Raw genomic sequence first — 16381 nt, 5'->3', positions numbered from 1 at the left:
GAAGTAAGCTTCCCACAAAGATCTTGCGATGTTTGTGGCGAGTAGTTTGGCTTTTCCGGCATTCAGTTGATGAGTGTAGGTTAATGGGGAATCCCTAACGCGAGCTGCTGTGACATTAACAAGCTGTCTAAGCAGCCAATCACAATGCAAAATTCTCACAGACCGATAACCAGGAAGTGAGTAAGCTCCTTTGATTCTAACTTTTTAAAAAAGGTTAGAGAGCAAAACAAAGATTGGGGCTCTCACATGGGGAAAAAGCAAACCTGAAAAAAAGATGAACAATTAAAAACATTTTTTTTTTTTTTAAGTTTCTTAAAAATGTTACTTCTTATTAAAATGGATAGATTTGATACACCACAAAATTTAAATGAGTTTTTCAGGGCCATAATGTTTGTTTAGCAGTTAATACGCTGTTAAAACCCCAGTTACACCTAATCCTCCAGGGTCTAACTTTTAATGGGGTATTTAACAGCGATATTACCGTGGAAAACCTGACGTTTTCGTCAGTTGCTCTGATTGCCGGCTATGGGGGGGCGGAGTGGCGGTGGGGGGGGGTGGGGAGGCAGAGGTTGCACAGTGCAGCCAGTGTCGGAGCAGTGAATGACTGACCGCAACGTCGGGATTTTCATGTCAGGATGCGCCTGCACTAAATCCTGAAATCGCGGTCAGTTTCAAAGGAGCAGTGACAGCGAATGCTGTTCGTGCGCTGTTATGACCCACCACAAATTGCACACCATTAAATATGAGGGAGAGATGTAATGGTGGTAATAAAGGAAAACAAAAATATCGGAAAAATATCTCAGTTTAATTTCAAAAAGAAAAGAATTCTATTTATTAAAAAGGACACAAGTATAGTATATTCGCTAAAGCTGGTACAGGATTATATTTGTTTTAGAAAAGAAATCTCATTCAGAAGAAGAACCTTTGTGTAATGAGCTAAACGAGCTATTATTAAAGCTGCTTGAAGTTTTAAATCAGCTTTGGCCTCGCAGAACAAGCCTGAATATTTGAGAGGCAAACGCGAGTAACGTATAATTATAAGAAGAGTACTAACAGAAATAGTTAAGAGTAGGTGAAATTCCCCAGTCCCTGGCTTCTAATCAAACCCAGCAGGCATTCTAATAAATCACTTAGATGAATTGCTGCTTGCATTATGTGGATCACGCTTGAAGTGTGACATTCTGAGCCAATTACGTCCCCTTACTTTTTTCGTTAATAATTTCCCTCTTTATTACAACTTTCGTTTACATATCAGGCATCTCCCACATCATTTTATTTAAGTTGTCCCAGAAACAATGCTCTTTTTTTGAGGGGGGGGGGCATTTATTTAAGAATATATAATCTGAGGAGGGGGAAAAAAATCAATCTCTTCCTTTTGTTAGGATCCTACAGCCAACATTACATTTTCTTTTCAGCCCATACACTGTTCCTCTACTCTGTACTGGCTGCACTCCCAGCTTCCCCATAATTATCTGATTGATTCACCACATTAACACGCCAACTGCCCACTCCTCATTGCTGTAATTTTTATTTTTGCACTGCTTCCTCCTTGATAATTTATTGCTGAAGTCAATTAATTAAAAAAAAATTGTGCAACTTTGTTTCTCTATTGCACGATTTATAGGACAAGCTTCCAAAAAAAACACAGTATATTTAAAGACAAAGCCCTACATGCAGAATTCTGCCGAAGCATCCTTCGCATCCAAAGAAAAACGCCAACAAATGCATGCAGAGCCGAACTAGGCAGATACCCACTGATAATAAACATCCAAAAACGAGCACTAAACTTCCTAAATCACCTCAAATCTAGCTCCCCAGACACCCTTCATTTCAAAGCCTTTCAGACCCAAGAGCTAAACCCAGAAAAGAGTCCCCTGAGTCAGCTGCTACTGAAACTAAGTACTCAGCCGGACCCTGACCAGCCCCAGACCAACACAGCCGTCCAAACACCAATCCGAGTGAACCAAATCATTAAACAATGCAAAGAAACCTACCTGGAACATTGGAACAAAATAACCGAAAGCCAAAGCAGATTAGAATGTTTCCGGGCCCTAAAAAGAGAATATAAACTGGCAGACTACCTCACGACCATCAGAGACACAAAACAGAGACAGACCCTCACCAGGTACAGACTAAGCGACCACCAACTGGAAATTGAAAAAGGCAGATACAAGAAATCCTGGCAGCCTAGAGAGAATAGAATATGCGATCAATGTCTGGCCGGCGAGGTTGAAACAGAAATGCATTTCCTCCTAAAATGCGAAAAATTCAACACATCAAGAAACATATTATTCAACAAGCTAAGCCAAACAACCCCAGATTTCAAGGAATTGGATGACCTGTCAAAATTGAGATTAGTCCTGGGAGAAGGAGACAGACCATACCTTGGGGCCAAATATGTAACAACATGTCACAACCTGAGGACTGTTTAAAATTAAGACTGTTTAAAATTAATATTGTTTAAAAGTAATATTGTATGTACCCAACAAATGTCAAATCGATTTGACACCTACAGAATGTTTGAAAATGTACCTTTTTGCTATGTGAGCTTTGGCAATATGGTTCTCTGTAAACTTTCATGCCAATAAAGCATTTGAATTTGAATTTGAATTTGAATTTGAGTGCCTGGAAGAAGTGCCGAGTATTGCGCTAGACCAATTGCTAACACGCAGCTCTGCTAAGGAGTGAAAGATGATGAATTTCAGCACAGAAATTTAGTATAAGCGAACCTTTGCGCATATTCTGTTAATCACAAAATCGAAATATCACATTAAGCAGAACAGACTTCTTATAACATTCTATATTGGTGTTCAAACCCACTGCGCCGTGAAGTGGTAGGATGTTAACTCACTCACACCTTGGGTTCCCCACACACTGAGTTCTCAGTCTCAACAGGGCTATCATGGAGAGCACCTGTACAGATGCCAGGCTGTTCTCTAGAAGGCTGTTCCCCAGAAGGCAGGCGAGTGTTCGTTCCGGCAGAGTAAGAACACCCCTCCGACAGGATGCACCACTAAGTAAAGACGGTAGGCAGATGAAGAGCAGCATAGCCGGAGGACTGAAAAAGCAGCACCTGAGTGGGTAGCACACTCACCTCTAAGTCAGAAGGTTGTGGGTGCAAGTCCCACTCCAGGGACTTGAGCACATAAAACTAGGCTGACACTCCAGTGCAGTGCTGAGTGAGTGCTGCACTGTCGGAGGTGCCGTCTTTCGGATGAGACATTAAACCGAGCTCTCCCAGGTGGACGTAAAAGATCCCGTGGCACTATTTCGAAGAAGAGCAGGGGAGTTATCCCTGGTGTCCTGGGCCAATATTTATCCCTCAACCAACATAACAAAAACAGATTATCACATTGCTGTTTGTGGGAGCTTGCTGTGTACAAATTGGCTGCCGCGTTTCCCATATTACAACAGTGACTCCACTTCATAAAGTACTTCATTGGCTGTAAAGCGCTTTGAGACATAGAAACATAGAAGATAGGAGCAGGAGTAGGCCATTCGGCCCTTCGAGCCTGCTCCGCCATTCAATGAGATCATGGCTGATCATCCAAATTCAGTACCCTGTCCCTGCCTTCTCCCCATATCCCTTGATCCCTTTAGCCTTAAGAAATATATCTAACTCTTTCATGAATATATTTAATGAACTGGCCTCCACTGCCCTCTGTGGCAGAGAATTCCACAGGTTCACCACTCTCTGGGTGAAGAAATTCCTCCTCATCTCTGTCCTAAATGACTTACCCCTTATCCTTAGTCTATGACCCCTGGTTCTGGACTCCCCGGCCATCAGAAACATCCTTCCTGCATCTAGTCTGTCCAGGCCTGACAGAATTTTATAGGTTTCGATGAGATCCCCTCTCAATCTTCTAAACTCCAATGAGTATAAGCCCAATCGACACAATCTCTCCTCATACATCATTCCTGCCATCCCAGGTATCAGCCTGGTGAATCTTCGCTGCACTCCTTCCATGGCAAGAATGTCCTTCCTCAGGTAAGGCGACCAAAACTGCACACAATACTCAAGGTGCGGTCTCACCAAGGCCCTGTACAACTGTAGCAAGACATCCTTGTTCCTGTACTCAAACCCTCTTGCTACGAAGGCCAACATACCATTTGCCTTCTTAACCGCCTGCTGCACCTGCATGCTTACCTTCAGCGACTGGTGCACAAGAACACCCAGGTCACTCTGCACTTCCCCTTCTCCCAATCTATTGCCATTCAAATAATAATCTGCCTTCCTGTTTTTGCCACCAAAGTGGATAACCTCACATTTATCCACATTATAGTGCATTTGCCATGTTTCTGCCCAGTCACCCAACCTGTCCAAATCGTACTGGAGTTTCACGACATCCTCCTCACAGCACACACGCCCACCCAGCTTTGTGTCGTCTGCAAATTTGGAGATATTACATCCAATTCCCTCGTCCAGATCATTAATATATATTGTGAACAGCTGGGGTCCAAGGACCAATCCTTGCGGTACCCCACTAGTCACTGCCTGCCACTCGGAAAACGACCCGTTTATTCCAACTCTTTGCTTTCTGTCCGCCAACCAGTTCTCTATCCAAGTCAATACCTTGCCCCCAATCCCATGTGCCTTAATTTTGCACGCTAATCTCTTATGCGGGACCTTATCGAAAGCCACATCCGGTGGTTGTGAAAGGCGCTATAAAAATGCAAGTCTTTCTTTTTCTTTTTACTTCTACCCATAAATGAGACCCTGCACTCTTCATGCAGCTATGTACAATTTGTAAAAGTTTAGTGTGGACACACAACTTAGTGAATTTTGCTGGACAGAGGCAGAGTGCATTACAGTGATTTGCCAGCGGAATGTATCCCTGCCCTGTACCCTTTTCCTTATGGCAGCTTTGTATTGTCTTAAATGGATATCACAAGGAATCTGGATTGTTCCAATTGTTTTAACAAATGTTGCAAAAAATTAAATCAGCAAGTTACAACTTTCAGTATTTGCAGGCCAGCCTCTCGCTCGAATTATTGGAATTGAAGCAAAGCATAAACACTTGAGACATTCACGATATTACTTGCCCACCCACCAGAACTGAAATCCACAAGAACATCCAGGAAAAGAAATCATTCAAGACCCATGAAAATAAGTTTTTTTTTTGGGGGGGCGGGGCGAAGGAGGAGGGATACAGGTTGACGAAAGGAGAGAAGGAAACTACAAAACTGTCTTGTACATAATTAGTTTTAAATCTGTTGATCAAAGCAGACATAAATCCTGGAAAACTGAATGCTTTTTGGCACCGAACATCAGCATTATGAATTTCCAGACTATGTATAGAACGATCAAATGAACATTTCAAGTGCACCAGTATCGTATTTTTCTATCCCCTACACCAACCATCTTTGTGGTATCTGAGTGAGGTTTCCAATTGAGTGCCAAGCGTGGGCTGTTGTGCTATGAACCCAATGGAACTGGCTTGAAAGGCTCCCAAACTCAATTTCACATTGGATCCTTGTGAGGAGACTTGCACACCATCAGTCTGGACTAGAGTCAGGGTTGAAAGGACAATGTGCAGATACACTGCACCACCCATTCTTCAGCTTTTGCTTTCTTGAGGAACTTTTTTCTGCTTAATGTTGTTTTAGGACCCATGTTTAACATGACTTTGGAACATACTGATTTAAAGTGCTCTTATACTGTGCTGGTGATGCTGGGTTAAAACTGTGAGGACTCGCCAAGACCAGCTATCAAGAATAGCCATTTAGCCAATCTTCCAAGACGCTGGTATAAGCAAGTCTTACCAGTTTTGAATTTGGCTTTCAACCGGCTGCCCGCAAACTTGTGGGTGTGACCAGAACTAGGGGCCATAAATAAAAGATAATCACTAATAAATCCAATATAGAATTCAGGATAAGCTTCACTACCCAGAGAGTGGTTCGAATGTGGAACTCGTTACCACAAAGAGTAGTTCAGGTGAACAGCATAGATGCATTTCAGGGGAAGCTCAAAAAACACACAAGGGAGAAAAGAATCGAAGGTTATGCTGATAGGGTTAGCTGAAGTAGGGTGGGAGGAGGCTCGTGTGGATCATAAACACCAGCATGGACCAGTTGGGCCGAATGGCCCATTTCTGTGCTGTACATTCTAAGTAATTCTATGTAAACCACATTTGGAAATCTGGAGTCATTAGCACAATAACAGTGCCTTTAGAAATACATCAACAAAAATGAGAGCTCCTAAGGTATTTTTTCAATGTTACCTAAACAGTACAGCATGTAAAGTCAAATAGCTGGTATTTCTACCTAACTCATAAGCAGATGTATGAAATCGTTAGTGTTTATGAATAGTTTCTGGATCACATCCCACGTAGTGTTGTAGAATTTGAAAATTGTGTTTTAGTGTTCAGCACTTTTTTATGGACACCAGAGTAATTTACTTTAATAAAATGTTGAATTGCAATATTCCCAAAGTGACTGTACAGAAGATGCTACATAAACAGCTGCACAATATTAGTCTCCCACTCCCCATACACATTGACCTATTGTTCACAATATTAGCCAGCAAGTGCTTAACGCATTCTTATGACATTCCTCTGTCAAATTTTAATAGAAACATTAATCTGTTTTGTGCAAATTAATCACAGAAAATGGCCCAGAAGCAATCCCTGCATTGCTCCACTCAGCACTTATTTCCATGTTGATGTTGCTCTTTTAATTACTATAACTTTGCATCATCTTATTCGATCAGTTACTTATCCACTTCAAAAGCTTCTTACTCTTTGTCTTTCCAATAATTTGTTAAGTACTATTCTCTGATGTGGCACTCTGTCAAAGACCTTGCGGAAGTCTCGAAATATTGGCCCGGACTTTAAGGTGGGTAATGACGGCGAACTGTCAGCGTTCGTCATCATTACCCCTCTTAAACCGACTGTAAATTCAGGATTTAGCACAAGCGCATCTAAACGCAGAAATCCTGAAGTTGCAGTCAGTGCTCCGACACGGGCTGCGCTCTGGACCACCCCCATAGCCAGCAATCAGTGACATCAGTGGAAGTGACAGAAACTTGAGCTTTTCCACGTTAATATCGCTGTTAATCACCCCATTAAATGTTAAGCCTTGTTGGAATAGGTGTAACTGGGGTTTTGACAGCGTATTGACTGCTCAACAATCGTTCTGGCCCTAAAAAACTAATTTTTATATTTGTGGAATGTCAAATTTCTCCATTAATGATAAAAATTACAATTAAAAAAAATGTTTTTATAGTTTGTTCAAGATATTTCAGCTTTTACCTTAACCCCATGTGTAGGTCCCAACCTTTATTTCGCTCTCTGTAACATTTTTAAAAAGTGCAGATAATGAGTGCTTTTCATTTCCTGGTTTGCTGTCTGTGAGAATTCTTCAATGTGATTGGCTGTTTAGACAGCTTGATAACGTCACTGCTGCATCGCGCTAGGAATCTCCTATTCACAGCACTACAATCAATTACACATCGAGAAACCTAAAGTTTTCGCCACAGAGCTGACGAGATCTCTGTGGGCAGCTTTCTTGCAAATTACGGGCCATAAAATTTACTGAGTTCCCCTTGTCAGCAACTGCAGTTATATTCTCAAGGATCTCAAGTAGATGCATTTGGGGAGGGCTAACAAGGCAAGGGAATACACAATAAATGGTAGGATTTTGAGAAGTGTGGAGGAACAGAGGAACCTTGGAGTGCATGTCCACAGATCTCTGAAGGTAGCAGGACAGGTAGATAAGGTGATTAAGAAGGCATACGTGATGCTTTCCTTTAGTAGCTGAGGCATAGAATATAAGAGTAGGGAGGTTAAGCTAGAACTGTATAAAACACTAGTTAGGCCACAGTTAGAGTACTGCACACAGTTCTGGTCACCACATTACAGAAAAGATGTGTGCACTAGAGAGGGTACAGCGGAGATTTACGAGGATGTTGCCAGGACTGTAAAATTTTAGCTATGAGGAAAGGTTGGATAGGCTGGGGTTGTTCTCTTTGGAATAGAGGAGGCTGAAGGGAGATTTAATTGAGGTGTATAAAATTATGAGGGGCTGAGACAGAGTGGATAGGAAGGATCTATTTCCCTTAGCAGAGAGGTCAATAACCAGGGGGCATAGATTTAATGTAATTGGTGGAAGGATTAGAGGGGAGTTGAGGAGAACGTTTTTTCACCCAGAGGGTGGTGGGGGTCTGGAACTCACTACTTGAAAGGGTGGTACAGGCAGAAACGCTCATCACATTTAAAAGCACTTCGATATGAAGTGCCATGACCGACAAGTCTACAGACCAAGAGTTGGTCTTTTTCGGACGGCCTCCCTTCCGTGCCGTAAACTTCTATAATTCTATGTATCAAGCAAGATCTATCACCTGTTGACTACTTCCTAACATAAAAAGTCTGTGGCTTCACCATTCTCTCTTTCAAGGTACTTTGTATTTTCTTAATCCACCATCAACATCAAGTTTATGGATCTGTACCCTTTGATTACCCTTTTAATAGACTGGCACCAAAATTAATTTCTCTTCAGTCCCTTAACACAACTCCTCTCTTCAGCAATTCCCTCAAAAATATCCATACGTGACCAATTTCATGGTTACTTTCTTTGCTACTACCAGTTAGATAAATCCATCAGGATAGGTCCCTTGCAATCTTTTACTGTCCTTAATCTGTCTATCACCTCTTAGTGGGCAATATCCAATTTTATGGGGTGAATTTCTTTGGAGCTTCTCACGCTCCGTCACCGTAACTTTGGCGGAACGCCTATTTACATGCGTGAACAGAGCTTCCGCTTCAGTTATGGCGGTGGGCCAGGAGAAGCTCAGAGGAAATTCACTATCCTCTCAGTTTTTCTTTCCCTTGCCCTTTAAATTCTAGCCCTGCATGGGGAAGGCAGTCGTCTGATGCATCTATAAAAAGTGACACAAAATAGTCACAAAGGACAGCTGCCATTCGTTGGCCATCTGTTATGTCCCCCATATCCCACAGAGGTACCAAGGGCTCCCACTGTTTTCTCCAAATATATCTATTTTCTGCGGTCTTCATCTTCTTGTCTATTCTGCGTCGCTTTTTTTTAAATATAAAAGTCGGTTTTATCAAGACCTAACCCTAACTTGATTCCTTTACCCCTTTTTTTTATTCCCCTTCCACTCTTCAATTATACCTGTAGCTTTACTCTCAAAGCAAGACCTTTTTTATCCCCGTATCTCTTCCATTACTTTTCTTGTTGCCCATGTTGTTGTTTTCTAAATTCATTCACGGGATATAGACGTCGCTAGCAAGGCCAGCATTTATTAGCTATCCCTAGTTTCCCTTGAGAAGGTGGTTGTAAGCCTTCTTCTTGAACCGCTGCAGTCCTGTGGTGACGGTGCTCCCACAGTGCCGCAATATTCACGAATTACAGGTGCCAGATAGCAGAGAAAAACACAAACTGATCTACTGGGATCATGTCTCTAAGTTAATGTTATTAATACGAGTGTTTGTTTTGCTGCTTAAAAGTGACTGGTGGAGTGGAGAGGCTATGAAATTCTAATACCGCATAACTTTTTTTTGCTGCAAACATACAACTATGGAAATTATTGCTCTAGTACAGTTGCATATGACCGCAGACTATATTTGAATTAGAGGTCATGTTAAAACCTACTTTTTTTTTATTTTTTAAAAGAGAGAACATTACTAACTTAATAAATTGATGCATTTATGGGATATATTTTCTTTGGGATTCACAGCTAAGCTTTTATTGCTGTGTTTTGAGCAGTACATCTCTCCAGTTACAATTATATGGGTATTCTCATGTTTATTGTCCTTTACTTGCAAAGTCAGAAGAGCTTTCCCTTTACCTCAGATAAATTATATTGTGTATCCAGCTGAACAAACATAAATTTTGTAAAATTACTATGGATCCTTAAAATTTTTCCTGCCTTTAACAAGCATAATTAAAATTCACATACAACAACTGAAAAGTGCTTTTAAAGTAATACAAGATTTCTTATAACTGCACAGTGCAAAAATGGACTATGGTAAAATGGGGGGGGGGGGGTAACTCTATTCTAGCTTCATTGGCCAGAATTTTCCTTACCCTAACGGGTCCGGTGTGGCCACTGCAGGACCCGACCCCGCTGCTGGCTCTATCGCGCTGTACAAAATGAACTTAACTTAATGGGGCCTATTAAGCCCGCCCAGCACTTTACCCGTCCCAATGAGATGGAGCGGGTCTGGTGATGTCATTCATGACACATTTTAAGCCGGGATCCCTAAAGGGACCCTGGCTAAATTAAATTTTAAGTTTAATCTAACATAGTGGGTGTTGAATCTTTACTGTACAATAATATAATAGAAGTTATATGAGTGACAAATAAATATTTAAATAAAATTATCATTACATAATATGACTATCTACAAATACGATCAAGAACATAATTTAAAAAGTACATTAATTGGGAGGTTATTGGTGCTTTAGTCACAAATCTACAGACTTTTGTATCAGTAACTGGTACAAATAAAAGATGTGTGTGTATAGATAATACATAAAATTAAGCAGATTTTAAATGTAATTATAAAGGGTGGATTTACAATCTTATGCAAGTTCAGCGGAAGAGCTGCGGAATCCCTGACAAACAGTGTAAGTGGTGCTTACAATGTGTTTCTGGGATTTCTGCAGCTCTTCCGTTGAAGTTAACAATGGACAAGTGAGAGAACCTCCATAGAAATTCACCCTAAAGTCTCAGACTGAAAAAATAAATTAGTCATATTCAAGGACTGAAAGCAAATTGAACCAGTGGAACGAGTGATGAGAATAAAATTGTTACGGTTGATGACTTGATTTAATGAGTAACTGCACAATCACAGTATACTGTGAGAAAAGCCAGACCAGAAACAACACAAAAATTTATTGAAATGGTATATGTCATTTTTTATAGTGCAGATCAATTCACTGCAATTACTGTTGAGTTGGAAGGCAACAGCCGAGAATGGCCAGTGAAAAATTAACATTTACCAGTAGTTTTTCAAGTAGAACAGAATCTCCATCAATCTGTTAGCTGCTGTAATCAACATGTTTTTATTCTGGTTTGTTTACCATGCTGTCAAGTAATCAGCTGGAGCAATGACCACGGAACTCACGCCTCAGGTTGACAGACGTGGTTCCCGAGCTGTGTGAATCCCGTGGCCATGCAGGGGACTTTAGAAAGCAGGAGGAAAAAGGCTCTTAAGTGCGTAAAATACCTCAGAATGATTTCAACTGGGTCCCCCGCCGCTGCAGGTCGGGTCGGCTCCACGCTGACAGATGCGCCTGTGGGAAAGGCGCATGGGAGCGAGTTGACGGCGGGTTCCTGACCTGCTGTCAAAAAAAAACAACTTTCCCACCCGACCCGCCACCGATCGCGCCTGCTACCACCCCGGAAAATTCAGCCCATTGCCTCTGTTGTCAAACAATGAAAGACTTATTGCTGAATAAAATATGTCCAATTTATTAACGGCTCTGCATACAAAGGATGGGGAATGTAAAAGGAAAACTTGAGTTCCAGTAATATTCAGATACCTAGATACCAAACTAATATCGAGCTCTGCCAAAGAAAGCAATGAATTTCCTGCTTCGAATCAAGCTCGAGTGAAGCAATAAGCTGTAAAATAAAATCACCTGATTTGAATGAAGCGGAAAGGAAGGTGCCCACAACCAAAGTGACAGATTGGTGCATTTTACTTCGACATAATTTATACCATTGAAACAGAAGTTGGGTTGCATCCCATCTATTAATGGAGGAAAGCACATCTGTTAAAACTCCAGTACAATGGATGGCAATCCACTGGAACCGGAAAAGTAACCCAATATTCTCAGAACTTTTTTTGCAAGCTCTGGGCATTTTGATCCATCACTTTGAGAAGGGGAAAAAAAACACTTTGGTTGCTTGAAACATCTGCTGAGCTCTAGCTACTCAAACACACACTAGTCTTCTACTCATAACCTGCCAACAAAAATATTTGTCTGAATGAAGGATTGTGCAAATCACGGGATAATGGTAATCTGCTTGACAAGCCTACAAATTTCAAATATCATCACGGAGAGACCAGTTCACACAAGATCCCTCCAGATGACACTTAATTTGATGCAATTAGTTCCCATGTTTCTGAAACTGTTTTGAAAGTAGATCCTGATTTACTTTATGGATTGTTAAATATGGATGCGAGACTTTCACAATTTATAGTATTTATAGCAATGGGAGGGAACAATGCCCTTTTCTCCCCCTTCTTATTGCAATAACTGTAAACCATAACAGCAACTATCACGATTGCTGAGCACAAGAGAGTTTAAAACAAAAACCTAAGGAAAACAAGAATATTCTATCGAGAATAAACAGATTTTTATCACATGAGCAAGATTACCAGGATAATCTCTTAAATTACTAATGTACCCTAAAAATGCTCATCCCCTCTAAAGTTAAGACAATAGCATTGCAGTGAACAAATAAACTAAGGCTATGAGACATAAATTGCTCCAAGGCACTCGCTCTTTAAGGCAGATGATAGATGGTTTCATCTGAAAAATACCACCAAAGGTTTTTGTTGGAATAACACTTTACTTGGCCAATGACCCGGGTTTTACATCACAACCAGCTGGTCACTTGCACTTTCCAACAGAAAACATCATTGAGCCCTTATGGTGTAAGCAGCTGTCTCCTTTTTTAAGATGTGACAAAAATGTATCGCTGCACAAAATCAAGACTGACCAAAGAATGCGAGCAAGAACAACAAAACTTTACTACCCTGTCTGAAATAAGACACTACAGTAGTGATGGGACATTACTGCTCTTCTTTCACGCATAGCAAAGACTATGGTTCAAAAGTATCGATGGTACTAGTAAGATAATATAGAAATTTTTCTCATAACTGAAAGAGCGGCAGTAGTGCAGTATCACCAATATCACAGCCACAGACTTGATGGGACAAATGGCCTGTTTCTGTGCTGTGACATTCTCTGATGGTCTTGTCAGTATTGAAGGAATTATATGGCATCAAAAATATTTTAACATTAATATTGTACCATCACCTTTCTATAAAATACACCTTACTTTTTAAATGAATGTAGTGCACCCAAGCTGTCAGTTGGTCCTGCCTTCTTCCAGATCAGCTGAAGTGACAGACATGACAGTGGGCCTCTCCAGTTTGGCCCACCTGTTCCAAGGATTTGATGACCTTTACAAGTACAACTTTATTTTACATATTTTCTTCCATTTCTCCAAAAAGAAAATCCTCCTACGCACCAACTCAAGTATCCTACTCCGTGAAACACTGAGTTTAACTTATATAATCTCAACACGAAATGTGGACAGCTGGATTTTTACTTTGGGCAGGCACCCTCCCACGACATACAATCCGACTCATTTGAAAGTGCTGTGCGAGCTGGTTACTTACCATTGACTTGGTGAAAGGGCGAGCCAAGGCAAACAGTAGGGTGTACAACCACCAGCTGCGGTGCAGCGAGGAGTACATCATGTTTCCTGGATGCAAAGCATTGGATGTTACTCCGTGAGGTGATAGGCGGCGGTTCAGCTCATTCGAGAAGAGAACATTACACAGCTTTGACCGGTTGTAGGCGAGCATGGCCCAGTAGTCTTTCTTAGCAGGAGAAAGCAGACTAAAATCCAGCTTCCCCGAGGAATCCTTTATATCAGTGAATCTGAAATACATATGTAAAAATGGTAATTTTTCGACTAGAAATATCAAATGTTTCTAATGTCTAGCAAAGAAAATAAGCAGTTATTGTGAAACACAGCTGATGAATTCAGACCAGAAGTTTGTTCTGAAACATCACATTTTTTTAATTTAGTATTTTAACATCCTAAAGAACTATTTTATCTAATGATATTCCTAGTGGTGGTGTGGAGATGCCGGAGTTGGACTGGGGTGGACAAATGTAAGAAGTCACACAACACCAGGTTATAGTCCAACAGCTTTATTTGAAATCACAAGCTTTCGGAGCGCTGCTCCTTCTTCAGGTAAAGTGGAGAAATGCATAAAGACACAGCTTATATGGTCAGAGAATCATGTCAGATGTTTACAGGTAACCTTTCCAACTGCCATTTATCACACCTCGGCAGAGAGATAATCACAGCAGTCAAAGGTGTGAATGGTGTCCAAACAGGTCAGTCAGGGAAACATTACATCAAAGAACAATGAGGTGGGGTCACAAGGGGTCAAATATTGCAGATGCTGGGGTCTGTATGAAAAACAAAAAAAGACAAAAAACATTTTTTTTGGCTGGAAATCACAGCAGGTCCGGCCGCATCTGTGTAGAGAGAACAAGCCAATGTCGACTCGAGTCTGGATGACCCTGCATCAGGTGGGGTTACATGTAGCGTGACATGAACCCAAGATCTCGGTTGAGGCCGTCCTCATGGGTGCGGAACTTGGCTATCAGTTTCTGCTCGACGATTTTGCGTTGTCGTGTGTCTCGAAGGCCACCTTGGAGAATGCTTACCCGAAGATCGGAGGCTGAATGTCCTTGACTGCTGAAGTGTTCCCCGACTGGGAGGGAACACTCCTGCCTGGTGATTGTTGCGCGGTGTCCGTTCATCCGTTGTCGCAGTGTCTGCATGGTCTCGCCGATGTACCATGCTCCGGGGCATCCTTTCCTGCAACGTATGAGGTAGACAACGTTGGCCGAGTCACATGAGTATGTGCCATGTACCTGGTGGGTGGTGTCCTCACGTGTGATGATGGTATCTGTGTTGATGATCTGGCATGTCTTGCAGAGGTTGCTGTGGCAGGGTTGTGTGGTGTCGTGGTCGCTGTTCTCCTGAAAGCTGGGTAATTTGCTGCGAACGATGGTCTGTTTGAGGTTAGGCGGCTGTTTGAAAGCGAGTAGTGGAGGCGTGGGGATGGCCTTCGCGAGGTGTTCGTCGTCATCGATGACATGTTGAAGGCTGCGAAGAACATGGCGTAGTTTCTCCGCTCCGGGGAAGTACTGGACGACGAAGGGTACTCTGTTGGTTGTGTCCCGTGTTTGTCTTCTGAGGAGGTCTATGCGATTTTTCGCTGTGACCCGTCGGAACTGTCGATCGACGAGTCGAGCGTCATATCCCGTTCTTACAAGGGCGTCTTTCAGTGTCTGTAGGTGTCCATCGCGTTCCTCCTCGTCTGAGCAGATCCTGTGTATTCGCAGGGCTTGTCCACAGGGGATGGCTTCTTTAACGTGGTTAGGGTGGAAGCTGGAGAAGTGAAGCATCGTGAGGTTGCCCGTGGGCTTGCGGTAGAGTGAAGTGCTGAGGTGTCCGTCTTTGATGGAGAGTCGTGTGTCCAGGAATGAGACTGATTCTGAGGAGTAGTCCATGGTGAGTTTGATGGTGGGATGGAACTTGTTGATGTTATCGTGTAGTCTTTTCAGTGATTCTTCGCCGTGGGTCCATAGGAAGAAAATGTCGTCGATGTATCTGGTGTATAGCGTTGGTTGGAGATCCTGTGCAGCGAAGAAGTCTTGCTCGAACTTGTGCATGAAGATGTTTGCGTAATGGGGTGCGAATTTGGTCTGAAAAGACTACACGATAACATCAACAAGTTCCATCCCACCATCAAACTCACCATGGACTACTCCTCAGAATCAGTCTCATTCCTGGACACACGACTCTCCATCAAAGACGGACACCTCAGCACTTCACTCTACCGCAAGCCCACGGGCAACCTCACGATGCTTCACTTCTCCAGCTTCCACCCTAACCACGTTAAAGAAGCCATCCCCTGTGGACAAGCCCTGCGAATACACAGGATCTGCTCAGACGAGGAGGAACGCGATGGACACCTACAGACACTGAAAGACGCCCTTGTAAGAACGGGATATGACGCTCGACTCGTCGATCGACAGTTCCGACGGGTCACAGCGAAAAATCGCATAGACCTCCTCAGAAGACAAACACGGGACACAACCAACAGAGTACCCTTCGTCGTCCAGTACTTCCCCGGAGCGGAGAAACTACGCCATGTTCTTCGCAGCCTTCAACATGTCATCGATGACGACGAACACCTCGCGAAGGCCATCCCCACGCCTCCACTACTCGCTTTCAAACAGCCGCCTAACCTCAAACAGACCATCGTTCGCAGCAAATTACCCAGCTTTCAGGAGAACAGCGACCACGACACCACACAACCCTGCCACAGCAACCTCTGCAAGACATGCCAGATCATCAACACAGATACCATCATCACACGTGAGGACACCACCCACCAGGTACATGGCACATACTCATGTGACTCGGCCAACGTTGTCTACCTCATACGTTGCAGGAAAGGATGCCCCGGAGCATGGTACATCGGCGAGACCATGCAGACACTGCGACAACGGATGAACGGACACCGCGCAACAATCACCAGGCAGGAGTGTTCCCTCCCAGTCGGGGAACACTTCAGCAGTCAAGGACATTCAG

General features: G+C 42.6%; 1 protein-coding gene across 2 annotated transcripts in view; it reads right to left on the bottom strand.

Annotated features, from left to right (window-relative positions):
* wwox (WW domain containing oxidoreductase) overlaps window positions 1-16381 on the bottom strand; it is a 1068632-nt gene that overhangs the window by 624620 nt on the left and 427631 nt on the right. For both annotated transcript variants that reach the window (XM_085991830.1, XM_085991829.1), the window contains exon 8: window positions 13377-13641. In XM_085991830.1, coding sequence (XP_085847956.1) covers window positions 13377-13641 — 265 coding nt within the window. The remainder of the gene's footprint in view (window positions 1-13376; window positions 13642-16381) is intronic.

The sequence above is a fragment of the Somniosus microcephalus genome, chromosome 6 (assembly GCF_052327205.1).
Source record: "Somniosus microcephalus isolate GS21.2 chromosome 6, FLI_Smic_1.0, whole genome shotgun sequence".
In the NCBI taxonomy this organism is placed as follows: Eukaryota; Metazoa; Chordata; class Chondrichthyes; order Squaliformes; family Somniosidae; genus Somniosus; species Somniosus microcephalus.
This window is presented reverse-complemented; position numbering and strand designations above follow the sequence as displayed.